This window comes from Neophocaena asiaeorientalis, unplaced genomic scaffold (genome assembly GCF_003031525.2).
Source record: "Neophocaena asiaeorientalis asiaeorientalis breed wild unplaced genomic scaffold, Neophocaena_asiaeorientalis_V1.1 scaffold177, whole genome shotgun sequence".
Taxonomy (NCBI): Eukaryota; Metazoa; Chordata; class Mammalia; order Artiodactyla; family Phocoenidae; genus Neophocaena; species Neophocaena asiaeorientalis.
This window is the reverse complement of record NW_020172779.1, coordinates 20,659,655-20,687,378: the sequence shown is the minus strand read 5'-3', so window position 1 is coordinate 20,687,378 and position 27,724 is coordinate 20,659,655. Positions and strand designations below refer to the sequence as shown.

Genomic DNA, 27,724 nt, shown 5'->3' with positions numbered 1-27,724 from the left:
GGTTTTGGGGCCTTTGGGGCCAGCTCTCACCTGGGCGCATCTGCCCCTGGGGTCACAGCTCCCTGTTCAGGCCGCCTGTGGGGCCCTCTCTTTGCATGTTACCAAGAACCAGGTGGGAATTTCCACCGAGAGCGGAAGACGTGAAAGACTTACAGGAACGGTGGCCCGCGCGAGGGTGACACATTTACAGAGAACAGGTCTGCAGACCACGGCTGGCTGCCTTCCTTGCAGGGCCTGTCCCCATCCCCTCCCCGGTCTGGGGAGGCTGCCACTGTGTCGCCGGGCTCCGCCCAGCCCGCCCTTCCTCTTCATCTAGAGGAGTTGCTGTGCAAGCCTGCCCGAGGGCACGAGGAGGAAGAAAGTCCTCTGGGCTGCTGTGGGCATGGGGGATGGGGGCTCACGCCGGGGCTGGGACCTGCAGGCCTGGGGGCGTCAGCGGGGCTTGATGGTCAGCCTTGTGCTGTGGGGTGTCCCCAGAGCCCCTGCGCTCTGGGCTGACGTTGACTATCCCATCGGAACGCTGGTGGCACCAGACGCTGCTGAGAGCAAGTCCTCCTGCAGTGACCGGGCCTGGATCCTCCCTGCCCCGAGCTGACTCTGAGCTCGCGGGGCAGCAGGAGCGAGGCCCGGGCCAGGCGGAGGCGTCTGTGTCTGTGTCTCGGCCTGGGTTCCATCCCAGCTCCACCTGGCAGGGCACTCGGGCCGGACGTGCGTGTGGGCGAGCGTTCCTGGGTCCTTGTGTCTGGTCAGACGGTCCGTTCCTCTGGGAACTCGGCTGGGTTTGGTTTGTCTCCCTGCTCACAGTTGGCTGTCGGTCGCCTGGGTCCAGCGCTGCGGTCATGTTTGACTTGATCTCCAGCTGACAGCAGGCCTGCCTGTCTGCATTCTTAGTGCTTCGTCCTGAGACTGCTTCCGCTCACTTCGGCAAAAAGGCTGCTGTGATTGTTTAATGCAGTTCAGTTTCGGTGGCCACAAGCGAGACCTGCCTGTGTAGGCAGCAGGTGGATTTGGTCAGTGGTCGCCGTGTGTCCTGGTTTCAGCGGGAGAGTGCTGGTCTGTCGGCATCTGCTTTCTGGTCTGTGCCTGACGAGCTCTTCTAGCCTATGAGGAGACACACAGACCCAGGCCTGGCCCGGGGAGCCTGACACATCACCCATCCTCCACACAGCGAAGCATCAAGGAGCTGATATCCACACCGGCTTGGCCCCAGGCGTGACGTGGAAGGGCTGGACAGCCCTGAGCTGTTTTTATCACTTTCTTTTGCCTTCATAGTTTCTGGCTGTGTTACCCAATATAATGAAAACAGAATTCTAAAAGGAGAATTCAGGGGATGCATGGCTTTGAATACTAACGCTTACTTTGAGATTCTGCAAAGAGCTTTACAATGGCCTCCTGGTATCTGGGTGGCAAATCTTTGATCCCAGCCCCACTGAGACGTGGATGCTGGTGTGCTGTGCTCACTTCCTGGAGGAGTGCACCACCCTCCAGCCTCCCAGCAAGGCTGTGGCCCAAGTTCAAGCAGCACCGAACAGCCAGTGAGTACAGACAGGAGCGTCATTTGGACTTTTCTTAAGGAACATTTCAGTCACCCAGGAGCGAACAGTCACGCAGATCTTTTTGTTTTTGAGCGTCAGATAACTCATAATAAGATGTGGTGGAAGGGGCAGTGTCGGGGCCGGGGCCGGGGCCGGGGCCGGGGCAGGCAGCTCTGTGCCCCTTCTGGGCAGTCCTGGTGCTTGCTGCTTGGTACCTTTGTGCTGCTTCCTGGGCCTCCCCGAGACCAGGCCCCCAGACCTGCCCAGATCCAGCTCACAGTTGATGGCTTAGAGCAGGTGGGGGTGAGTTGCTGTCTCCTCTGGGTCTCCAAGGTTGTCCAAGGTGACTCCAGCCTCCAGGTTCTGTGATTTATTTCAAGTCGACCGTGGTCAGGAATGCTGTTCTCGGCCTGATGGTATAAGCTGGCACCCAGACCTTTGCATTTGTGCTTGTAACAGCAGATGTGCCGTGAAAGCTGGAGTGAAGGGGCAGGGGCGGAGGCCAAGCCGATTCCAGATCCGGGTGCCTGACCTAATGTGGTTGGCGGTTTTTTGAAAGTTCAGTTCTATGTGCTTAAGTACTTAGAAAACAGCATTTGGAATGAAGAGCTTCTCTGAACAACTATGCTTGTCCCCTTGCTCACCCTGGGACAGCTTGATTTCCACGCTGGTCATCAGGGAGTTTTTGCCTTGCTTCTTCCCAGGATCCGCTCCCATGGCCCTAGGTGCACAGCACCGGCAGAGCCGTGGGCCCTGGGGCACTGCTGTCAGGCCTTATCAGGATGTCTGATTTCTGATTCCCAACTCAGCCGCGTGGTAGGCGGGCCCGTGTGATGAGCAGAAGAAGCCTGGAGAGCCTGTTGTCATGGCAGCCGGTAAATCGTGAGCTCACATCATGTCAGGGATGGGTGATCTCAGGGCAGCTATGGAGACAGAGCCCCTGTGGGCCTGCAGGGCGTGGTGCTGTCTGCAGGGCTGTTCCTGGTGGAGGGGCGTCAGACCTGCCCGCCCTCCACACCGCCACAGAGACCACGGAGGTTTTGTGACGTTATCAGCAGCCGAAACACTCTCCCCTCTGCTTAGAGATGAGGCCACCCTGTCCCCCAGAGCAGGTGGTCCCTAAGTGTGCAGTCCTCAGCCTCTTCGTCAGTGTGGTGACTCTTGTGGAGGGATCCCTTTCCAGAATAATGTTTTTTAAAGCAAAGAACAAAATACATAGGATGACAAAGAAAACTGGTTGTATTGAAATAGTTATCAAAATACCAAACCAAAAGGGTGACAGAGTAGCAAATGGGTCCTTTACCACCTTTAATAACAAGGTCCAGCCAGGCCTAATGGACATCATGATTTTGAAGTAGCTTCAGGTTTTAAACGTACGTTGTGGCGTCTGTGACCGCTGCCACGTGACAAGACAGCCCTGTGTTTTCTGCTTGTCTGGTACACAGACCTCAGTAAGTGGCAGCTGTGATTATGCTCTGAAATGCTAACTGAATGAACTTGGTGAGGCTAGATTATTATGCACTGTTAGTGCAGCTCTCTTATTAATTTTGTTTGTTTTTAAATATTTATTTATTTGGCTGCGTCGGGTCTTAGTTGCGGCGCGCAGGCTCTTTGTCGCAGCACACGGGCTTCTCTCTAGCTGTGGTGCATGGGCTCAGTAGTTGCAGCGTGTGGGCTCTCTAGTTGAGGGGAGTGGGCCCTAGAGCGCGTGGGCTTAGCTGCTCCGTGGCATGTGGGATCTTAGTTCCCCAACCAGGGATTGAACCCGCGTCCCCTGCCTTGGAAAGTGGATTCTTAACCACTGGACCACCAGGGAAGTCCCTTGTTTGATTTAAACCTTGTCTACTCTCTCAGAAGGACTTGAGGCAGCTCCGCTTTGGTGGCAAACCTCACACGCTCTGATGACAACAGGACCTGTGTCTGAGTCCCAGCTTTGCCTGTTAGTCAACTTCTGGCATAACAGATGATTTAAATTTTCTTTGTATTTTTCTACATCTTCTGTAATAAGGGTAAGAATCAGAGAGAAGACTGCAGTATAGGAAAGATTCACCCAGTCGCCCGCGTCTACTATCATGGGTAAGGAAACAAGACGGCTTCCTTGAGTGGAAGTTACCCACAGGTGCTGCTTTAGGGAGTGCCCCATGATCTAGTTGGTGAAGAATGGCCCCGCCGCGAGCTCTTGGGTACGTCGCACATTCGGAAGGAGGCCAAACTTCCTTCTCTTGGAGGGGGTCTTAGCTGCCGTGAGGTCGCCTCGTGTCTTGGGGCCCTGCCCGTGCTGGTGCATGTAGGCAGCGGTCTCAGGGGATCTCCTTGGCTCCTCGGGTGTGTGACCTGTGTCCCCAGTTCCGGGTGGGAGAGAGGAGGGGTGATGGTGTGGGTTTGCGTCCATGTGCCTCCATCCCTCGCTCGGGGGGAGGGCTGGGACGGGCGAGGGGCTGCCAAGAGATGGTGAGGGCAGGTGTCCCACAGCCCTGCTCTGGGACCTTCCTCTTCCTCTGACAGGCCAGCGACAGTCCAGACCTTGGGCGTGGGTTTCTGCAGGACGCCCAGTGCAATGACAGGCTCGCCTCCCGTGAAATCTCTTGGAAGCTGTCTGGTTTCTATGAGCCGGTTACTCATACAGGAAGTCGATTACTCATCCACTACATGTTTCCCTTTCACTGATTGAGCTGTGGCTCTAAAGATGGAAATTTTAAACACACGTGCTGGATCCTCGGCAGCAACTCGGCAAACCCTCTGTGCCTGCTTTGTCCCTGACGCTGTGCTGGGTTCTCAGGCTCGGGGACTCCTGCCCGCAGCACTCTGGTCAGCAACGGGGGCTGGTGGCCGAGTCACTGAAGTGCTGGGGCTGTGCTGGTAGTTGCTGTGGACGAGTCCTTGCCCACCGTGACAGCCAGTGTTGCTGGATGAGAAAGAAGCGTTTGCCTTCGGGATCCCAAAGGTTTTGCCCCATGCAGAGGCAAGCCTAACCGCGGGAAATCCATCCCAAACAAAACTGTCCGATGAGTCGCTGGATGGGAAATGTGCTGTGCGTGCTGCCTGGGGTTGGGAGCAGCGAGGCGGTGGGGCTGCCGGCAGTTCTCACAGGAAGGTCAGACCTGCATTTCTCCGTGAAGAGGGGAGGAGATGTGAGAGAGCTCGGAAGCTGGGGGATCGCTCGCTCGGCCTGCCAGCATGGCAGGAGCGGGGGAGATGAGGTGGCATCTGAAGGCGGGTAGGCACTTGGGGCTGGGTCCCTGCTGAGCAGGTGGCCAGCGCCACAGCCAGTTGGCTTAACGCCAGCTCCGTGAACTCCTCCCCAGATGCTGCCTCCTCTTGGGCTGTGCCTTGGGCTTCCATTTGCTTGTAGGTGTTGGTGGCACCCGCTCCTGGGAGCCCAGGGTAAGAAGGCCGAGCAGGGAGCTTGTGCTCTGGGGTCTCCCCATGTCCCCTCCTCACCCTTTCCCTCCGACGCCCCGCCCGTCCGGTGCACCTGTGCGTGGCAGCCCCCGTTCCTGCTGCTGTGCGAGGGGCCGCGGGCCGTGTGAGGGGAGCCCCTGGAGAGCTCAACTCTAGGTGATGCTGGGCTGGATTTTCGGTTCCCCTGTGTCACACGCGTGTGTGCCCGTTCGTCCCTCCTTTTAGCCTCGGGGCCAAGAGCTGACACCTCCTCCCTCTCCCCTCCTGTCCCGTGTCCCTTCCCCAGCACGGGTGGAGCTCTGCGCTTCCACTGCTCCACAGCTTCCTCTCTGGAGCTTTGTTTGTGGATCTTCCTGCTTGTTTCGGCAGTTTACACTTGGGACTCCCTACGCGTCAGAAAAACGGATCCAGGGTGTCTCAGGACTGAGGCCTGGCGCAGTTTTCATGACCCTCGGTGGGAGAGTTTCCTTCCCGAAGGTATGAAACACAGGTCCTGGGCTTCCCTGGTGGCGCAGTGGTTAAGAATCCACCTGCCAATGCAGGGGACCACGGGTTCAAGCCCTGGTCTGGGAAGATCCCACATGCCGTGGAGCAACTAAGCCCGTGTGCCACAACTACCGAGCCTGCGCTCTGGAACCCGTGCGCCACAACTACTGAAGCCCGCATGCCTAGAGCCCGTGCTCTGCAACAAGAGAAGCCACTGCAGTGAGAAGCCCGCTTGCCGCAACTAGAGAAAGCCCGCGCGCAGCAAGTAAGACCCAATGCAACCTAAATCAGTCAATCGATAACTCTATATTAAAAGAAAAATAAAAAACCACACAGGTCCTCACCCTGTTCCCTCTGCTTAGGGGGCTTTAACTTGTGACTCTATATTCCATACGCTCCCCACGAACTGTCAGTATTTTCATTATTAAAATCTAGAAGCAAGGAAGAAATATCTTATGAAATTACATATTTTATAAGTAATTTACCATTGCATTTCCCCCATTGCTTTTATCAATACAGGTTAGTGACGCAAACTGGTGAACTGTTCTCCTTGTTTCCCGCGGCTTATCGTGTCCAAGTGGTGGGTGTTGGGGGTATAGGAGGCATAGGCTCAGCCTGAGAGGTGGGCCCCAGGCCTGACCCTGCCTTGCTGAGAGGTAGGTAAGGCTGGGGACTGACAGCGGGCGGGCGGGGCGGGGGCAGCCTGGGGAGTGGGATGGAGTGGGCACGCCAGCTGTGTTACTACTCTCTGAGCCTTGGACAGCTTCACAGTTCACAGGTGACCCCTTTGCTCCGTAGCTGTGAGGCGCAATTAGGAAACGTGAACCAGAAGGGACCTACTGTAGAGCACAGGGAACTATACTCAGTATTATATAATAACCTGTAAGGGAAAAGATTCTGAAAAAGAACATGCATGTGTATAAATATGTGTGTATGTGTATAATGTATATGTGTAAAACTGAATCACTGTGCTGTACACGTGAAACTTACATGATATTGTAAATCAACTGAAAGAAAGTAAACTGCGAAAGCACTTTGTGAGCCGGGACTCCCTTCAGTGTGGATCGTGCTCCGGTTCCTGGGCCAGATTTCTGTGGCTCTGTGGCTGGACATTTCCTGGGACACGGAGGTTTAACCTTGACTCTACATTCACAAGATTCCTCTTGCCGGGTGGGAGTCCACCTGAGAACAGGGACCTCGTGTCAGTGGGCACTCAGTGCTGAGTGCAGAGAGTCTGCATCTGTCCCCAGGGAGCAAGTGGTGTCCCCTCCTTGGCGTGGTCAGGACCCTCAGTGCGAGGACCCCGTGTGACCAGCTGACTCTGGAGAAGTAAACGCAGTAATCCACTGGATGTCCTGCACTCAGACACTCTCCTGGGAGGTGATGTGTGAGCTGCTTGAGAACTCTGTTTATTTTTGTATCTCTGGTCTCTGGCACGCTACCCAGCACGTAAGGGGCACCCAGGCGTGCTTGTTGAAGGGATGGGCTGTTGTGAAAGGCTGTGAATATGTCATCTGTGAAGTCATAGTAGCTTAGTGGAGAGAGACCCAAAGGTCTCCAGATGGTTTAGCTCAATGAGATTAATAACCTTTAGAGCATGTTTGTTTTCTCATAGAAGGGAACCAAAGTATAAAACAAGTAATTCAAAGACTCCCTGAGTTTGACTATGTCAGAAATACAGTAAGAACAGCTTCTGTTATTTTTTGTAGAGTACTTTTGTTTCCAGTGAATGTCAGTAGGGATTCCAGTACATGGAATTTTTTTTTAAATGAGAACTTTTTTGAAACAAAGATATTTGAGCGAAAATTAAAGGTATACTGTTAATCGGAAATTTTTTTCGTTGCTTCTTTTCCTAAAACGACTTTGAATTTTATTAATGGAATTACTGAAAATTCGAGTTGGGACGAAGTCTTTTTTTGTTTTGTTTTGTTTTTGTTTTTTTTAACTGTCGGGGAGGGGGGGGAAGCACTCCTAGATTAAGTTAATGGATTTAAGAGTCATGGAGGAGGGACACTGTCATGACGGTCTGGGTCCCTTTAATTCCATGAGTCTTACCCCTTTGGCTTTGTCTCATTTGCTGACAATTCACACTGCCCCATCTTTAATCTCTCATATGCAGAGAAAGAGAACAGAAGTGTACGTGGCAAGCATGGTAACCAAAGAGGTGTATTATAAAGCGCTTTTAAGTAACGAATTGGCTTTACTGCTGAGACTCCTTTGTGGAAAGGTTGGCCTGTTGCAGAGAAGGGGGTGTTGAGTCTTGGCTTCCAGCAGAGAGATGGCAGGGGTAGTTGAGTACCATTTGACGCAAGCACAGCTGTCGGAAGTCCCTGGAAGCGGGACTGTGGTGTAGGAAGTGGTGCTCGGGGGCACAGTGTCAAGGTCTGTGTGTGAGTGTTGGTGTTGGGAGGCTCGGCGTTCTTGACTCTTTTTTTTTTGTTTGTTTGTTTTTGCGGTACGCGGGCCTCTCACTGCTGTGGCCTCCCCCGTTGCGGAGCACAGGCTCCGGACGCGCAGGCTCAGCGGCCATGGCTCACGGGCCCAGCCGCTCCGCGGCATGTGGGATCTTCCCGGACCGGGGCACGACCCCGCGTCCCCTGCATCGGCAGGCGGACTCTCAACCACTGCGCCACCAGGGAAGCCCACGTTCTTGACTCTTGATGTTGCACACACCTTCCTGCGTGACTTCGGTGGTCCGCGGCAGAGGACACTTTGTGAGCGACTTTGGCAACCTTCCTTTGCCTGTCCGAGCCTGGGCTTTCCCAAGCGTGAGTGCATAGGCTGGATCCAGTGTTTCTGGGCTCGTGTGCGTCAGGTGCTCGCTTAGACCTTGATCCTCAGGCTGCTCGTGGTCCAGCCAGCCAGGCAGAGAGCCAAGTGTGATGACAGCACGGTGCGGCAGACTCGTCCTGGAAATGCGAATGAAGTGACCTGGACACGCGAGGGCTACAGGAGTGAATGGATTCTTCGGAATTCTTGGGCAGGAGCTGGCATGTGCAGGGCTCTGAAGTGTGAGGCTGGTTCTTGGTGGGGAGGGTTCTTAGAGCTGCAGAAGATAAGGCCAAAGACGTGAGTGCCTAAATGTCGGGGCCACGTGCTGGGGGGCCACGAAAGTATCTGGCCGGGGTGAGATCAGAATGTGTGGAAAGTGGGTGAGGGGCCTGGAAGCTGAGCCCCTACTAGGATGAAATGGGAACCCGAGCTGAGGCAGAGAGAGATGGATAGGAAAGGAGGAGTTAGAGAAAAGCAGGTAAAGCGATGAGCACTGTTAAGCAACTGGCCGTGAAGAGTGTGTGCGAAGGGTCTTGACAGTGGAGTAGACCACAGCCTCACCGATGGAGGCGCAGGCCTGGGGGAAGGACTTTGAACTGTGGGTGCAGGGCTGGAACTGTGAGGCTGTTAGAAGAAGTGAAGAGAATCGGTGAGCGAGGAGGGGACCAGGGAGGGAAGCCTTTGAGCAAGGAGGGCGAGGTGCAGTGTCGCGGCCGAGTGGTCGAGGAGGGGTGCGCTCTGGGGGGCCTTGAGCCTGGCACTGGGGCGCTCTGTGATGAGGTGGCCCGGGCGGGGTGGGGCATCAGTTTCAAGGGAAGGAGGGGGTGGCAGTGCCGGTGGGCCTGGGATGGCGGGGGTCCACTGGGGTGGGGAGGGCAGCGTGCCAGGGGCAGGTGCCAGCCTCCTCTCAGCGTGGGCCCTGGGTAACAGGGTTCTCTTTGCCGTTTCCAGTGCTTGCCCCTCCTCCACCGCCACCGCCACCCGTCCAAGGGTATGCCTTCAAGCCTCCACCCAGACCCGACTTCGGGACCTCCGGGAGAACGATCAAGTTACAGGCCAACTTCTTTGAAATGGACATTCCAAAAATTGACATCTATCATTATGAATTGGATATCAAGCCAGAGAAATGCCCAAGAAGAGTTAACAGGTATTCTGTTTTGTCCTTTATTTTAAAACGAATCAGCCCTCTCCGATTCTCAGCAGATCCTTCTGAGCTTTTCTCCCCAGAAAGCTTCCGTTGCATTTTTTTTTAAGTGTTCTTGTATTGAGATACCAAGAAATACACATTGTGAGTGTGCTGCTCAGTGAGTTTTGACGAATGTTTAGCCACGCCCGTCACCCCTGAAAGTTGCCTCGTACCCCTGCCCCCCACAGCAGTGCTGGGGTCCGTCCCTGGAGGCTCGTTTCCTGCCTGTGTAGATGGAGTCGCACGGCCCACAGGTCCATGAGAGCTGAGAGCTGCCCCTTCATCCTGCTTCTCTCAGCATGTTTTTGAGGTTGACCTGTACCACTGTGTGTGTTAATAGCTTCTTATTTTTGTTGCAGAGGAATGTGTTACGATACAGTTATTTCATGGTTCATTTACTCATTCTCTCATTAGGTGCTTAGGTGCTCTGGGCTTTGCTGTTATGGATGAAGCTGCTGTGAACTGCTTGTTCAAGTCTTTTGTGAACACACGTTTTCATTTCTCTTAGATAAATACCTGGGAGTGCAGTAGCTGGATCAGAGGGTAGTGTAGGTTCCGCTGTAGGAGACTCTGCCGAGTGGTTTTCCAGCGCGCTTGTACCGCCTCACGCTCCCATTGGCAGCGAGAGTTCCCGCTGCTCCACATCCTTGTCAGCACTTGATATGGTTAGTCTTGTTGATTTTTGCTATTTTGGTGAGTGTGTAATGGTTTCTTATTGTGGTTTAATTTCATTTCTTGGTAACTAATGAGTTGAGCACCTTTTCATGCATTATTGCCTTCTTTTTTTTTCCAATGAGTTGTTTGACTTTCTTCTTTTAAATTTGTTTGTTTGTTTATTTATTTTTGGCTGCATTGGGTCTTCGTTGCTGCGCACGGACTTTCTCTAGTTGCAGCGAGCGGGGGCTACTCTTCCTCGCTGTGCGCGGGCTTCTCATTGCGGTGGCTTCTCTTGTTGAGGAGCACAGGCTGTAGGCACGCGGGCTTCGGGTAGTTGTGGCACGCAGGCTCAGTAGTTATGGCTCACGGGCTCCAGAGCGCAGGCTCGGTAGTTGTGGTGCGCAGGCTTAGTTGTTCCACGGCATGTGGGATCTTCCCGGACCAGGGCTCGAACCTGTGTCCCCTGCATTGGCAGGCGGATTCTTAACCACTCCGCCACCAGGGAAGTCCCTGAAAGTGGTTATTATATTGTGTGTTCTAAGAAACCTTTGACTTCCTGAAGGTTACAAAAACACTTGTCAATTTTTTTTTTGAACAATTATAGTCTTAGTATAATTCCTTTTGCTACTGTTGGCATGTGTTTTACTCCTACGTATGTTATAAACCCCATGGTACAGTGTTGTTATTTTAAAGAAATTAAGAAAAGAAAATAGTCTATTTACCCACATATTAACCATATCTAGTTCTCTTTATTTCTTTCTGTTGATCTGTGTTTATACCCGGCATCATTTCCCCCTCAGCCTGAAGAATATCTTTTATCCTTTCTCAGTGTACAAACCTGCCAGTGATGAATTCTCCCACCATTTTTTAAAATCTGCAAATATGTTTATTTTCTCCTCATTTTTGAAAGATTTTAGCTGGATGTAGAATTTTAAATTGACAGTTTTCTCCCTAGCAACTTAAAGATGTTATTACGTCGTCTTTTAATCCTCATTGTTTCTGATGAAATCTGTTTGTCATTGTTGTTTGTAGTTCTCCCATATCTGTCTTTTTTCTTTCAGTTACTTTCTAGTTAATTTTGCTCTTCACCAATTTGACTATGATAGGCCTAGGTGGAGTTTCCTTTGTATTTTTCCTTCTTGGGATCCTTAATGTTTATGTCTTTCATGTTATTTGGGTGAAATGCTGGCAGTCATTTCTTTACATTTTTTTCCTGTCCCATTCCCTCCTCTACTTCCAGGATTGCAGTTATGTGTATGTTAGACCATTTGATATTGTCTTGTGATTGTGATTTAAAATAAAAAAAATTGTTCTCCCTCTTTCCTCAGTTTGGGTAATCTTTATTGATCTCTCTTTAAGATCACTTTATCTCCCCCGCCCCACACACACACCTTTTTTGGGTAATATCCAAAAATATTCTGTGCTAACCATACAAAAATTTTTTTCATTTATATAGTGTACTTTTTCTAGAATTGGCATTTGGTTCTTTTTCATAGTTTACATTTCTGCTGAGACTTCTCATCTGTTCATTCATAGCTGCCATCTTTTTTCTTGATGACTTTGAATGTATTTATAGTAATAGCATATTTATGATAGCAGCCCGTGTCTGCTAATTACAACAGATGGGTCATTTCAGGGTCTGTTTCTATTGGCAGGTTTTCCCTTAGATCACATGTCACCTCTCCTTGCTTATTCACACGCACAGTGAACTTTTTGTTCATTGAACGTTATGTATGTTACGTTGAGGGAGTCTGGCTTTTGCTATCTTCTCTGGTACCCTCCCCCACAAATTCCTACCTCTTCTGCCCCCATCTCTGCAGCACAAGACTGCTGCTCTCTTATGCTCCTTCTCCGTTTTGTGATTTGGAAATTGTTCCCAGCAGAGTGAATGTTTGTTTTCCTTCCCTCGGTAGTCACAGTCCTAAGCTGCCTGTTTTCCACTGTCAAAAACAGCTCTCAGGTTTTCTCTAGTTTCTTTAGTTTTTCTAGGGCAGGAGGAGAAGTCTGCTTACTTTGTCATGGTCAGAAACAGAATTCTGAGTTGCAGTTTGATAATAAGTCAGATTGGTTACCCAGTTTGTGCTGGTGCCCTATAAAGTGCTCTTTGCTGTAAATTTTTTCCTGATCACAGTCTTGGTATGAGAAAGAATGTTTGGGGATTCATTTCCCTTATTTGTAAAACTAAACAGTTGGATTCACTCAGTGTGGCCAATATACATTGGTCCAGACTTTTTAGAAGGTGGCTTGGTGTATATGTTAAAATAAAAATAGTATATACCCTTTGACCCACCGATTCTACTTCTGAGTATTTATCCCCGAAAGTCATGTCTCCAAAGAAACAATACTTGACAGTAAAATGGGGTCCTTTAATATGTGCTTACTAAAAAATGTGTTTGTGAACCAAAACTTTGGGCACAGCTGGTTTAAACAGCTTTATTTACTAAAGGTCTTCTGAGATCTTTTAATATGTCTTATATGCTCTGAGACGCTCAATGAATGGGCTTGTTTGATTTTGAGTTTCCTTGGGACAAAATCCTGTGAGGATCTGTGATTTGGATATACTCTTAGAGCTGGAATGAAGGCATGAAAAAGCACATTTTCTGGGCTTTTGATTGGCATGGTGGCAGTGGGCTCTTATTATGCCATCAACCACAGTGTACAAGAAGCTTTCTTTTATGAAAATAGGCATGACTAAGGCTTTGTCTTCTGGCAACAGAAAAAGGCTGATGGTGACTAAAATGCGATGTTTTTACCTGACTGTATTCCCACAGTCCTGTTGTAGTTATGACTGTAAGGTTCTAAAGTTACCCAGTGTTTAGAAATTGCCTCGTGAAACAGAAAGTAGCAAAGATGGGTCTTGAGCTGTAATTTTTTTTTTCAATTTATTGCTAGAATTTTATTTGGTTGTTACAAAATCTCCAAGGGTATGTATATTAAAAGGGGGGCGCCATGAAAGGCAGCCAGAAGAGTAAGTTATCTTCAAGTTACCTGAGGTGCCAGGCTAATTTTATACTATATTTAAACCTTTCCAAGAAAGTAAAATAGCATAGGTAGGCAAAGGAATTGAGAGAGAGAAATAGAGCGAGAAGCATAGGCCATAATGAGGTAAGCGGACACATTCATGGGAAAAGACTTCATCCCACTTTAAGTTTTCATATTTCTAGAAAAAAACACCAAGGTTAGCCAACACCAAGCTGAACATCATCTAAAGAAAAAACCAGCCCTTAAATATTTAAGGGTGTTGGGCTGCCTTTTGTGGCAAGGCCAGCCCGCAGACTGGCATGCCGTGCTGCTCCCCTGGGTTTTGAGCCAGCCTGAGAGTTGCTGTGTAGTTAAATGTGTGAACCTTCAGGGTTCTTCATTTGACTATTCTCATGGACTTTGGCCTAAGGTCCAATCTCAAAATTATAATCATTCATAATAGCTTAGAAAAATGTTGGAAGTAAGGTTTTTGTGCTGGCAAACCCACGTGCTAAAACCTTGACTCAGTCCCTCGGCAGCCACACTACCAACCGGCCGACATTCATGAAACCTCCGCTGTGTGATAGGCAGTGTGCCGGCGGGCGTACGGTGGGGGACAAGGTAGACATGGTTCCTGTCCCTCGTTGGGAAGGGAGAGTCAGAGCAGTGATTGACAGTATCGGGGCAGCGCTGGAAGAGGGGACCTGGAAGGGAAGGGGAGGCGGAAGAGCAGGCAGCTCCGGCCGCAGACTGTCCCCTGCCACCGACCCTGTCCAGACAGTCCTCGACACCCCGTCTGCTTCCACACTGCAGCCTCTGTTAAAGCAGTGCCTTGATTCTGAGTTCCCAAAACCTTGTGCAGGGCACATGGCAGATATTTAATAAATTCAGCCCTGAGGCTTCATTCAAGACTGAGCGGAAAATGCCGTCTACGGACGTTCTGATGAGTCGTGAATCCCGGCCCGGTGTGCCCTTAGTCTCTATCACCGTTCTGAGTGGCTTCTGTGGGAGGGGTTCCAGTATAAGGCAAGGTCCCTCTTCTCAGGATGCCTCCAGTGTCATCGTGGCTGCAGTTGGTCACACACAACAGCCGGTGCCCAGAGCTGGTCTAGGCTGTGCGGGCCTTACAGCCAGCGCTAGGAAACCTTGCCAGCGGGTAGAAGTAGTGGTGCCATGCTCGGAAGCGCGGGATGGGCTACCAGAAGGAAGGAGGTGTGCTCCTCACCTTTTGTCTGCACTTTCCCCCTTGTTCCTCCTGCGCTCTGTCAAGTGGCCCTAGGAGAGCACCGCACACGTGCTCACGCTGTGCCTGGGAAGAGCTGGGCGGGGCAGCATGGCTGTGTCATTGGCAGCCTGCTGCTATGGGCACTGTCCACCGGAGGGGATGTACATTGGTCCAGACTTCTCAGAAGGTGGTTTTGTGTATACATGTAAATACAAATAATGCCCCATATACCTGTGACCCACCAATTCTACTTCTAAGTGTTTATCCCAAAGAGAGATATGTACAAGGGTGTCTAATATTGTGATGGCGAAAAGCGAGAGAGAAAATAAGTCATTTCTGTGTCAACCAATGGGGATGGTTAAGTAAACATACTGTGGAGTACTGTGAAACGATGGACAGCAATGAAATGGAGCTTCACAGTATGAATACCGCGTCTGGAAACATAGGCAACTATGTGGTTTGTTAATATTACGTTACAGTACATGATACAATAATATTTCTATTTCTAGACTTGATGCCACTTTGTATATAGTGCTGAGGAAAGGTGTTAAACACACATCCTGGGAAAACAGCAAGCTCCAGAGCCACGTGTGTTTAAAACATAATACACTGTATTTATTTTATGTACCTATGTATTTATATAAATGCATAGGTTTAAAAATAATAAGGGTGCTTCTGAGAAGAGAATTGAAATAAAGAGGTGGTCTAGGCGGACTTGGAGCATTATCCGTGTTTGAAATTTACAGTGAGAACGTATTAATGAAAAAAATCTGTGTAATTAGAAATTACCAAAAGAATACATTAAAAAATGTTTAGTGACTTATTTATTTTATAACTGGAAGTTTGTGTACCTCTTAACCTCCCTCACCTATTTCACTCATCCCCCCTGCAACCACCTGTTTGTTCTCTATGTCTATGAGTCTCCTTCTGTTTTGTTATGTTTTTTCGCTTGTTAAGTGAAATCATACAGTATTTGTCTTTGTCTGACTTCCTTCACTTAGCATAATACCTTCTAGGTCCATCCGTGTTGTTGAAAAATGGCAAGATTTTGTTCATTCTTATGGTTGAGTAATACTCCAGTGTATGTATGTATGTATGTGTGCGTGTGTGTGCATGTATGTGTGTGTGTGTGCGTGTGTATATATATATATACACACGCACACACACACACTACATCTTATCCATTCATCTATTAGTGGACACTTAGTTTGCTTCCATATCTTGGCTATTGTAAATAGTGCGGCCGTTAACATAGGGGTGCACGTATCTTTTATATTGTATATCTAATTAGTGTTTTTGTTTTCTTCAGAAAAATATCCAGAAGTGGAATTGTTAGATTGTGTGGTAGTTTTTAACTTTTTGAGGAACCTCCATACTGTTTTCCATAGTGACTGCGCCAATTTACATTCCCCCCAGCAGGGCACAAGGGTTCCCTTTTTTTCCACATCCTTGCCAACACTTCTTATTTGCTGTCAGCCATTCTGATAGGCGTGAGGTTATATCTCATTGTTTTGTTTTGCATTTCCCTTATGATTAGTGATGTTCAGCATCTTTTCATGTGTCTGGCCGTCTATATCTTCTTTGGAAAAATGTCTGCTCAGGTGCTCTGCCTATTTTTAATCGGGTTGTTTGGTTTTTTGATGTTGAGTTGTATGAGTTCTTTTGTATATTTTGGGTGTTAACCCTTTATCAGATACATTTTTTGCAAATACCTTCTCCTATTCAGTAGGTGGCCTTTTCATTTTGTTGATAGTTTCCTTTGCTGTGAAAAGTTTTTTAGTTGGAAGTAGTCCCATTTGTTTATTTTTGCTTTTGTTTCCCTTGCTTAAGAAGACAGATCCAAAAAAATACTGCTAAGATGATGTCAAAGAGCATACTGCTGATGTTTTCTTCTGGGAGTTTTATGGTTTCAGGTCTTAAATATAAGTTTTTAATCCATTTTGAGTGTATTCTTGTAAAAAAAAAGTAGTCCAGCTTGATTATTTTACATGTAGCTGTCCAGTTTTCCTAACACTGTTTTTTGAAGAGGCTGTCTTTTCCCCACTGTATATTCTTGCCTCGCTTGTCATAGATTAATTGATCGTGTAAGTTGGGTTTATTTCTGGGCTCTATTCTGTTCCACTGATCTGTGTGTCTGTTTTTGTGCCAGTGCCATACTGTTTTGATTACTGTAGCTTTGTAGTATAGCTAGAAATCAGGGCGCATGTTACCTCCAGCTTTGTTCTTAAGATTGTTTCGACTGTTTGGAGCCTTTTGCATTTTCATATAAATTTTAGAGTTATTTATTCTAGTTCTCTGAAAAATGCCGTTGGTTTTTTGATAGGGACTGCACTGAATCTGTAGAGTACCTTGGGTAGTATGGTCATTTTAACAATATTAATTCTTCCAATCCATGAATGTGTCTTTCCACCTGTTTGTGTTATCTTCAGTTTCTTTCATCAGTGTCTTATAGTTTTCTGAGTACAGGTCTTTTACCTCCTTGGTAAGATTTATTCCTAGGTATTTTACTTTTTGATGGGATTGTTTCCTTAATTTCTCTTTGTGATAGTTCATTATTAGTGTATAGAAATGCAATAGATTTCTGTATATTAATTTTGTATCCTGCCCCTTTACCTAATTCATGTATTAGTTCTAATAGGTTTTTGGTGGCGTCATTAAGATTTTCTATATATAGTGTCATGTCATCTGCAAACAGTGACAGTTTTACTTCTTCCTTTCCAATTTGCATTCCTTTTGTTTCTTTTTCTCATCTGATTGCTGTGGCTGGGACTTCCAAAACTATGTTGTATCAAAGTGGCAGGAGTGGACATCCTTGTCTTCTTGTTTCTCTTCTCAGAGGAAATGCTTTCAGCTGTTCACCATTGAGTGTGATGTTGGCCGTTTGTCATATTATGGCCTTTGTCATGGTGAGGTATGTTTCCTCTATACCCGCTTTGTTGAGAGTTTTTAATCATAAATAGATGTTGAATTTTATCAAATGCTTTTTCTGCATTTATTGAGGTAATGATGATTTTTATTCTTCAGTTCATTAATGTGGTATGTCACATTGATTGATTTGCAGATATCGAAACATGCTTGCATCTCTGATACAAATCCCACTTTATGGTGTATGATCTTTCTAATGTATTACTGAATTTGATTTGCTTACATTTTGTTGAGGATTTTTGCATCTATGTTTATCAGATATCGGCCTGTAATTTTCTGTTTTTTTGTGATGTCTTTGGTTTTGGTATCATGGTGATGCTGGCCTCATCAGATGAGTTCGGAAAGCACTCCTTCCTCTTCAGTTTTCTGGAATAGTTTGAAAAGAATAGGTTTAACTTTTCTTCACATGTTTGGTAGAATTCATCTGTGAAGTCATTTGGTCTTGGACTTTTGTCTGTTGGTTTTTTTTAAATTACAAGAATGCATTTTTTTTAAAAGAGAAAACTTCTCAGAATTTTGGTAACAAGGCAGACAAGCTGCCAGGGAGTGTTTCAGACTCTCTGGATTAGCAGACATGTCCTGTTAACCACGAGGCAGTTTCACATCTGGCCACTGACACTGCAGTGTTGGCTTGGGCCTCTGTGTCCTTGTGTGTAAAGTGGAGGTGGTGTTGACCCCCTGGGTTACTGTGAGGACTGAATGGGTTGTTCCATGTGCAGCCTGGCAGAGAGTAGGTGCCAGCACATTTGCCATTGTCATCTTCACTATATGTTTTAATATGTGGATCATTCTGTAAGGTACTGAGCACATAATGAGTCTCTAGAATGTGTACAGATAGTATCTGGGGGCTGTTGCCTTTTGAGTGAGGTCAGGATCATAGCTTGAGAATTAGGTTCAGGAAAGGTGTTTGTCCAGGGAGCCAAACTGATGTAGTATAGGAACGTTGCTTTCCAGTGATCAAACTTGATACGAAGAAAGAACTAAACACAGGGACTTGAGGAATGACATGTGCCCAGGTGGTTCTGCTCAGACATCTCTCAGCAGTTGTTGGGGAGAATCTGGTCCAAAAAAGTCCTTGGGCCTAGAAAGGGGTGTGGGGGTGGTGGTGAGGAGAGTTACTGTTTAATGGGAACGGAGCTTCTCTTGGGGAATAAGAAGTAGTTCTGGGCATGGATGGTGGTAATGATTTTACAAAAATGTGGATGTACTTGATGCCCCTGAACTGTACATGTAAAAATGACTGATGACAGATTTTATGTTATCTGTATTTTACCACAGTTAAAACAGAGAGCAAACGACAGGAAGGCACTGGCCAGCCTCTGGGAGTCCGCCTGGGCTGATAGAGGGAAGGGACCTTCACATTTTAGAATTATTTGCTATCAGGCCATAAAAATTAAGCAATGATCCCTACTGATGTTTTGCAAAAGATGATACAAGGTGATCAAGTGGGCCATCGAGGCACAGGGACATGGTGTGGGTAATGAGGATGCTTTCTCTTAGTCCATGTGGTGGTCAGGGTTGTGTACCATTAGTCACCCGAGCAGGATTGCTTCGTAGTCCATCAGGGTGACTCCAGAGGTCATGACTGAACAGCCTCCTTCTTTGAACAGATATTTACTGAGCGCCTGGTGCTGGATGGTCCTGGGTAAGATGTGACTCCCACCCATAGTTTGGTGTGTAAGTGGAGTCATCATGCCAACAGTTGAATTCAGCTGAGAACAGTAAGTGTTAGCGTAGATAAACGCCTTGTGTCGTGTGGCTCCATTTATTGCTTTGAATACTAGATACCTAGTTGCCTCAGCACAAGGTATTGAGAAGTATTCTTTGTCCTCTCTCTTCTCCTTCTGTCATAAATGGAACGTCTTTTTCTGGGCCCTCGATGCTTTCCTGAGTTCTGCTTGTCTGTTCCTCCAGCACCACACTGTCTCTGTCATGGTAGCTTTTACGTCCACCAGGTACCTTTTCAAGAGTGTGCTTACCAGCCTTTATCCTTCGTTATTTCCAAATACATTTTAGAATTAGTTTATTAAATCCCATCAGATAAAAATTAACCCCTCTGGATTTTCATTGGGCTTGAAGGAATGGATTTGTTTGCAGAATTGAATATTCCTGTCCATGAATATGGTATATCAGTTGGTTGTTTTGTTTCTTATGGTGATTCCAACTCCCAAATAAAAGAGTTGTGTATGCCACTTGGAACTAGTTGTCCCCTATCCCTTATTACCTACACACTTAACTGTGGGGAAGTCCATTTCTCATTGTGATGTACTTTACTGGTCCCTTTAGGAAGGACCACATTGGTTTGGCTGATCTACTCCAGTCTTGGGGGAGAGAGGAGCAATGGAGGGTGGGGCTTTCTCTTATTTTGTTCTGCATCTGTGTTTATAAGTGAGATTGTCCCACGATCACCTTGTTGTGCTTTGAGATAAAAGTTTTTCTAGCCTCATAAAATGAGTTGGGGCGAGTGCCCTCCTAATTCTGTTCGTGATAAATTTGAGTTCACTTGGCGGATTTGTTCTTTGAATGTGGGCGGGACTCCCCAGTGGAGCCATCTGGACCTTGAGTTGACCGTGAAGTCTTGACCAAGAAGATGGGGTCCTTGAAGCTTGCGGGGGAGTGGTCTGGAGACAGCGTGGAGGAAGGGGCCACCTTGTCTTGGGTGGCCCAGAGTAGTGTGTGGAGCAGGTGAGACTGCACCCTGGCTACTGGTCAGGGGCGGCGGGGATGGAGGTCAGAGCTGCACTAGCTGTCCTTGAGGACAGCTAGGGCTGTCCTTGTCCTGCTAGGGCTGTGATCTCCCAGTTGGTGTCAGAAGCCTGGTGCCTTCTTGATGAAGCCAGCAAAGCAGAGGCTCCGTCTGTCCCAGGGACTGCCCAAGCAGTGGGTGTTTGGGGCAGGATTAGCTGGATCCCCGGAGACCCACCTCCTGCAACTAGCACAGTTGAAAGTCAGTTGGGCAAAGCCAGTTTGAATAAGCAAACCCTTCTTAGGCCCGCTTTTCTCATTCAAGGAAAAGAATGGAATGAATTTCTGGTTCTTGCGTCCTGAAAGATGACCAAGGCTGTGTCCCAGAGAAATATCCTTACGGCAACAAGGCTGAGCTCAGATGTGCGTCCCCCTCCTCTGCCCACCTCCCCTTTCCCTGCTGTCAGGATCCATCTCCCTCTTTACCACATCCCGTTAGCTGCTGTTTCCTGATAATGACTGAGATTTTGAGCCTCTAACAGTCTGTTTGCTACCAATCCTTTGCACATTTCCCTTACGAGGACCTTTGGGGACCAGGCAGGCATCACAGCTTTTCCTATGTGTACTTTATCAGAGTCGGGTGAGTTAATGTGACATGCCGACAGAGATGTTCCAGGTGGGGCTCCCTTGAAGCAGAGAAGTGCGGAGAGGGTGGTCGGTGGGCCTGGCACTTCCCTGGGCCTTGGGGCCCGCAGGAGAGCTGAGCTGTCCCTGGTCATCGTGGTGTGTTTCTCTGCTGAGCCGTGGACAGATAGGCAAAACGGGGCGAGGTAGGACCACTGGTCTCCTCGGTCCTCGGAGCCCCAGAGAACAGCTGCTTCGTGCTCGCCGGGTTCCTGCCGCTCCCGTTCACGCCCGAGGAGCAGACAGCCCCAGAATCTTCGTCGCTTACGGTGGCAAACCTCCACTGCACGTTCAGGGTCTTCGTGCCAGAGCCCAGACTGAAAGGGCAGCGGTACCCAGGGCGAGCTGTACAGCGAACCGCAGGAGCCCGAGGCCCCGGCCGAGCCAGCCCGCGGTGTCGGCGGGGTGGGGGGCGCTCTGTGTGCAGGTCACACGTGGCAGCCTGTCCAGCAGCTTCCGGATCAGGAGCCCCGTCCGCTAGTCTTCCTTGGGTGCAGCGTGCACAGTGCTGGGCGGGGAGGGGCTTCTCCCATGCTTGAGTCACTAAATGAGTGAGCGTAAACCCACGGAAGGTTCTAGTTTGGCTTCTTATACAAGGAAGTTGAAAGTCACGTTTTTAAAAGGAGCCACGGGGCTTATAAAATTGCTTAAAAACCAGTGTCAGAAGAATGTCGTCCTTGTGTGCCATTTCCCTGATTTTATTGATGTTTTGCTCGAATTCTGTCTTGTTTCAGGGAAATAGTGGAACATATGGTTCAGCACTTTAAAACACAGATCTTTGGGGATCGGAAACCAGTGTTTGATGGAAGGAAGAATCTCTACACAGCGATGCCCCTTCCAATTGGGAGGGATAAGGTGAGCTCACAGAGGTGGGTTGGATCGAGCAGTGTGCGAGAAGTGAAGTCCGTTGTCCTCTTGTCACACACTGAATCACTTCACCCAGGAGGAAGGAGCCGCTAACTGGTGGTGTGCTTCATCGTGAGATCCACAGAAACTGCCTTCCGTGTGCCGTGGTTTTCAGTGGCAGAGGGTTAAGTTGTCTAAGTGCAGAGAAAGGCATTGAGAACTTCTTGAAACCACTAAACTTTTAAATGTAAAGCACACACGTGCACGCACATGCCCCAGACCAGCACCAGACAGGAGCCTGGATGACAAGGCGGGGCTGTAAAGACCCACGGAGAAGTATGTTTGCACAGGTGAGTGTGTGTGGGACAAAGGCGGTGAAACACAGCCATAGCCAGTGATTCATCTGAACTGATGCTCACGATAATTAGTCAGCCTGGGAGTAGCGGTTGGTTTAAGCCTTTCCTTGTTGTCTTTGTCCTTACCGTGGTTTTATTTAAAAAGCAGTGAAATTTCTGCCCAGAAGCTGTTACTTCTTGGCATATCTTTCAACCAATGGGCTGCTCTGGGATGATGGGCATTGTTTATAAGAGAGGAGGACCAAGGACGGCTTGGAAATCATTTTTACCCGTACTTTAAAAAAAAAACCCAGACTAGTAATTTAACAGTTATCCCAATGAGACTGTAGAATCTGATTCCCTTCAAGAATGACCTACACAATTAGCTTCTTAGCCCCAGGGTCCCCGAGAGGGAGAACAGCTCAGAGCTTAGAGGGTCTGAAACTGCTGCCGCGTGACCTGCAAGTTCTCTGCAGACATGTGTCCGCGCTTGCATTTTAATGATGATCCGTCTGCATGAAGTGTGACGCTCAGGCTCAGATAGGAGGAGTCGTTAGGGCCGGGGGCAGGCCAGTGGTGATAAGGGCTCTGTCCCCGAAGGGCCTTGCTGTGATTGTAGGAGATCACGGTGGTGCTCCGCCCAGCCCTGCCTGGCTGGTGGGGGTGGGGTGGGGATTGACATGGTTTTGAATTTGGAGGAGCCCCAGGACCCAGTGCCTGTCAGCTGAGCGGTCCCCCCTTGCTAATTAACATGCTCTCCATTGGAAATGTATGAGTTATAGAGTTTTGTGTTTAATTTGCACATTTGTTTTTGTTTAAAGTTCTATAAGAAAGAAAACATAAGGAGTTTATTCACAGTTTTGTCTGTACATATTTATAATTAGATACTAGGAGGGGCTAAGGAGTATTTTTCCTTCAGAAGGGGTGGGGAGGATGTATGGTGTTCAAATTTGAGACACATCGTTGTGGACGTTAACACGGGTTCTAGGGTAATAATAAGTCTGATCCGAGGCCTGGCTTCGCCCTTAACTAGTGGTGGGACCTTGGGTAAGCTGCTCACCTGCCACCCCTATAAAATGGGGAGATGGTACAGACACTACTACCTCCCAAGGTCCTTGTGACAATTGAGTGGGTGAACACACCCCAAGAAAAGCTTTTCCACCTTCAGTGTGCGTTCTGCAGCCCTGGGGCCTCTGTTAAGTGCTGGTTGTGGTTCAGGGTCCAGGATGTCTGCATCTCTAAGCCGCTCTCCTGGTGATGCCCGTAGAACACCTGGGACACAGTCAACACTTAGCAGATGCTAACAGCTGCTGTTGCTGGTCCAAGGGTTCGCATCTATTGTCTTGACCCATGTCCGCGTGGACGCCCTGATGCCCACAGCAGCCCTTCGTACGTATTGCCAAGACTCAGTGGGCATCAGTGTCTCTTCAATTGAGTCCCACCCATCCTCATCCTTTCTTCAGGTGAGCTGAGAGGACCTAGCCAAGGCCACAGCGTTTGGTTAGCGTGGGTCTCCAGATTCCAGACCCCTCCTTCCGCTTGTCGTTAAGGTTCTGTCAAATACTCGTGAGATGCAGAAATTAATCTCTTCCGTTTGAGAGCTAATGTAAGATGTTAACCTTTTCTATTTCCGTATGTTCACATCGTGGAGCAAACTGTCATCCTTTTTTTTTTTTTTTTTTCATTTTACGTTTCTATACAGTACTTTTCTTTGTGTCATGGGCACTTTTGTAGTAAGAGAAGACATCCTTTAATGTCCCGGAAACCCTGTGTGTGCTAGCGGCTGCCCAGGGGGCCGCAGGTGGCTCTGCACAGGTCTGTGCACAAAATGTGGCCCCGGGCCCTTACTCAGGGAAGGCAGCTATTTGCGATCTACTCCTGCTCTCTCCTACTAGCGACCCCCCGCCACACACACACACGCACACACGCACACGCGCGTGCCCCTTGATCCCAGCCCTGTCGTGTCTGGAAGACCCGGTGCACCAGGCCAGCCCTTCCCTCCCCACGCGGAGACCGAGGAGTCTGTGAGGGCCGTTCACAGTCTGGGGTTTCACTTCTGGACCCTCTGCAGCAGGAGCGTGACATGAGTTGCAAAGGGGAATGTGTGTCATTTGTTGGCCTTGTTGCTGGGTCCAGCCCTCCCCCAGTGGGTCTGCAGCTTCCTGGACCTACAGCCTCTCTGCGTTTATTCAGGGAAGGTGTGAGCGTCTCCTTCTGAGAAGGAAGCGCCCCGTGAGGCCAGGCGCGCACTCGGATGGGTAGCAGACCCTGCGTGGAAGGCGTTCCAGCCTTCAGAGTCCATGGCGCCCCTTCTCCCCCTGCACCACGCCCCGGACCGCGAGCCGGGCTGCCTGTGCCCCGCTGGCCACTGCTGACCTGGGGTGACGGGCTGGAGAGTCTGAGCAGGGAGGTGAGGCCTCTGCACTTGGAGGCTCGCAGGTCTGAGGGGAGGGCAGAGGCGGTGGCGGCCAGGGAGCCGTCCTTGGGGCCTCCTTGGCGAGCCCACAGGTGGAGGGTCTGCCCCGCCTCGTTTGCCTCTCAGGCAGTCCTGCTGCCTTCGGACTGAGGGTCCCTCCAGTGAACCTGTGGCAGTTTTTTTTTTTTAATAAATTTTATTTATTTATTTGTTTGTTTGTTTGTTTATGGCTGTGTTGGGTCTTCGTTGCTGCGCACGGGCTTTCTCTAGCCGCGGCAAGCGGGGCTACTCTTCGTCCTGGTGAGCAGACTTCTCATTGCGGTGGCTTCTCTTATTGCAGAGCATGGGCTGTAGGCACGTGGGCTTCAGTACTTGTGGCTTGCGGGTTCTAGATCACAGGCTCAGTAGTTGTGACATATGGGCTTAGCTGCTCCGCGGCATGTGGGATCTTCCCGGACCAGGGCTCGAACCCGTGTCCCCTGCATTGGCAGGCGGGTTCCTAGCCGCGGCGCCACCAGGGAGGCCCGGGCCTGCGGCATTTGTCAGCGTGCTTCGGCCTGTTTGCGGGTCGAGATGCTCGGCAAGCACGGCTCCGCAGCTGCGCAGCCCCTCCCTGGACCTGTCGTTCTCCTGCCGCGGTCACTGAATTCCCGGTCGTCTCCCAACGCTTTGTCCCGGGTCATCTGAGGACTGGCTGCTCGTTGACGGGATCTGTTGCTGTGCCGGTCACAGAAGACCTGCGCTCCCAGCGCCCTGTGCGCATGGAGCCTGGCAACCCCGAGGCCCTGCCCGCACTGTCACTCCTTCCTGAGGGATGGATGGCAGCCACATCTGGACAAGCAAAGCCCGCTGGGCGCTGTGGCTGCCGCTCCCTGGCTGCGCCCGCCTCTCCTTGCTCTTGTCGGTGCTGCTTCCGAGCTGCACGGCGGCACCAAGCGGGACTCTTCCTGTCCCAGTTCTAGTCTGTCGCCCTGGTGGCGTTCAGACAGAAGGGACTGAGTGTGTGGCTGTGGTCTGCCTGGAGACATTGACTCTCACATCTGCCTCACCGTTTTCCAGGCCTGGGGTGGCGTCCCTGCTAACGTTGTCCATATTCAAAAGCTGGCAGTGATCGCCTTCCTGTGTCACAGCTTCTGGGCTGCCGGCATCCTCGGTTGGCACAGGCATCTGTGTGGCGCGTGGGCTGCCCTCCTGTCCCGTATCACAGACGGCACCCAAAGGAGCCACAGAGGTTACAGAGCCGGGAGCCCGCACACTGCCCTTGGATGCTGCGTGGTTGGGACCAAGAGCTACAGGATGCTCAGAGTTTGAAGTGTCTTGGGGTGTGGAGCGAGTCCAGTGGCCGGCAGCCCAGATGGACATGAGGACTGCTCTTGGGCTCGTGTCACAGCCGAAGCCCGGTGCCACCCTGCCCCTGGAGTGACATTTCTATTGAAATCTCCATCATCCCTAAGATATTAGATGCCTGTACCAGTCAGCCTCTTGAGACGTGACTGACAGAGAATGTTATAGAGCCTGGAGCTTATTCTGTTCCCTTTTTATGGGGGCCAAGAGGAGGCTGGTCTAGAATCTATTTAAAAATAGAGGACTTCGTGGTGGTGCAGTGGTTAAGAATCCACCTGCCAATGCAGGGGACACGGGTTCGAGCCCTGGTCCAGGAAGATCCCACATGCCACGGAGCAACTAAGCCCGTGCACCACAACTACTGAGCCTGCGCTCTAGAGCCCGTGAGCCACAACTACTGAGCCCACGTGCCACAACTACTGAAGCCCGCGCGCCTAGAGCCCGTGCTCCGCAACAAGAGAAGCCACCGCAATGAGAGGCCCGTGCACTGCAACGGAGAGTAGCCCCTGCTCACTGCAACTAGAGAAAGCCCACGCATAGCAACGAAGACCCAATGAAGCCAAAAATAAATAAATTACAGACATAAATAAATAAGTAAAGGAAGGGTGTTTTAAAATAAATAAAATAAAAATAGAAATACCTTTTGCTAAAGGAAAATATGCCCCTCTGAATCCCACTCAGTTGGATTATAGAGGCATTTTTAAAGAATGACATTGACAAGCGTCTCATTAGCTCCGGTTCCCAGAATTCTTCTTTAGATACGCCAGGTGCTGCTGGGTGGAGACGTGTGCGGTAGGCGTGAAGTGCCCACTGTACACGTTGGTGTGTGAGATGGAAACTAGTGTGCGGTTTCCACCCACGTGTTAGCCATGTCCTTGGTGCAGCATTTCTGAATAGGCAGAAGTGCTTACCCCCTCTGCTGACGTGCAAGCAGGTCTCTGCTGGTCCACACTCAAGTCCTCCCCCGGCACCCTCCCCCATGGCCACCATCCTGATGACCTGGGTTAAATGGACCCTTTCTTGACTGGTTTTATCAGCTGTGTGTGCACCCTTAACATATGTTTTGCCCGAGACGAATCATACTGCAGTTTGCCTCTGTGGCTTGCCAGTTTTATTCAGTATCAGATGCTTGAAATCCATCCGTTGTGAAGAACGTGTTCCTTTTTCACTGCTCTGTTCTCCCTTCGATGGACCTCGGGCCGTTTCCATTTTGGGGCCGTCAGGCTTGGTGTGTGGGCCTGTGCTGGAGCACACCTAGGACACAGGTGTGCAGGGGGCTTCGGTGCAGTCCGGTTGCTGCTCTGGTGATGTCTGAATGGGCTGTGGCAAGTGCATGAGGGAGGGAGCCCCTGCGAGTGCAGAGTGAGCTGAGAGGCTGAGCACAGGCTGTCAGGTGAGAGGGGGACGGAGGGCGTGAACGAATGAGCGAGGCTGGTGCCAGGACCTCTCGCCCCCGCCCCGCCCCGGGTCATCACGTGGTGAGTGGAAGGGCCTTTGACATCAGCCCAGCTGGCTCCCAGTCCCACGTCTGCCCTTTCATGGTTGTGTGGCCTGGGGCTGGACTGTCAGTCTGAGGGTCTGTGTTTTCTGTATAACGCATGGTGAACAAGTCTCCCTTGCTGGGATGTTTGGCTGTTTAAGGATAAAGTATATAGTCTGTGCCCTACCGATAGATGTTCCATAAACACGGGGAAGTATCATCAGCCAATATCAGAACTGCTTCAGTCGTCAGCTGTGTGTGTGACGCCTAGGATGCGTTAGTCAGTCAGCAGATAATAAGTTAATGTTGCAGTGGTGGAATGAAGGGACTGGGTAAAGGTGTGTCTGGGCATCGCATGGAGCAGGGTGGGTGGGCGTGGTGAGGGGCAAAGGACATACTGGGAGGCGGGGAGGGAAGTGGATTTGCTGTTCGTCGAGGGTTGGCTCCAGAGGGCGCACCTTGGACCATCGTCCCGAACACCCGCCACTAGCTGCACGCGGTTGTGTACACTCAAATCTACTAGAAGTCAATGAAGCTAAAAGTTTAGTTCTGCAAGCCTCACCAGCCACGTTTCAAGTGCTCAGTGGTCACAAGTGGCCCGTGGCTTCTGTCCTGGTCAGCTCAAGAGAAGACTGTTTCCGTTACCACAGAAAGTTCTGTTGGAAAGGGCTGTGATAAACATTGAGTGCTACTGTGTAAATATTCTGAGGTCTTGCTGAGAATTTTAATTTCTTCCCAGGGAATTCCGATTGGTCTTGTGGTAGTTGAAGGTACTTTCTCCGCCA

At 49.7% G+C, this 27,724-nt stretch overlaps 1 protein-coding gene across 5 annotated transcripts in view; it reads left to right on the top strand.

The window, feature by feature from the left end:
* Positions 1–5,672: 5,672 nt before the first annotated feature.
* The window catches only part of AGO2 (argonaute RISC catalytic component 2), a 49,342-nt gene continuing 27,290 nt past the window's right edge, over positions 5,673–27,724 (top strand). Inside the window, exons 1-4 of one of the 5 annotated variants that reach the window (XM_024740964.1) lie at positions 5,673–5,688; positions 5,943–6,079; positions 9,147–9,342; positions 21,253–21,373. In XM_024740964.1, coding sequence (XP_024596732.1) covers positions 9,266–9,342; positions 21,253–21,373 — 198 coding nt within the window. In that variant the 5' untranslated portion in view covers positions 5,673–5,688; positions 5,943–6,079; positions 9,147–9,265. Of the gene's footprint in view, positions 5,689–5,942; positions 6,084–6,673; positions 6,811–9,146; positions 9,343–21,252; positions 21,374–27,724 lie in introns of those variants that run through there. The other 4 variants (XM_024740963.1, XM_024740962.1, XM_024740965.1 and 1 more) reach the window with 4 other exon arrangements.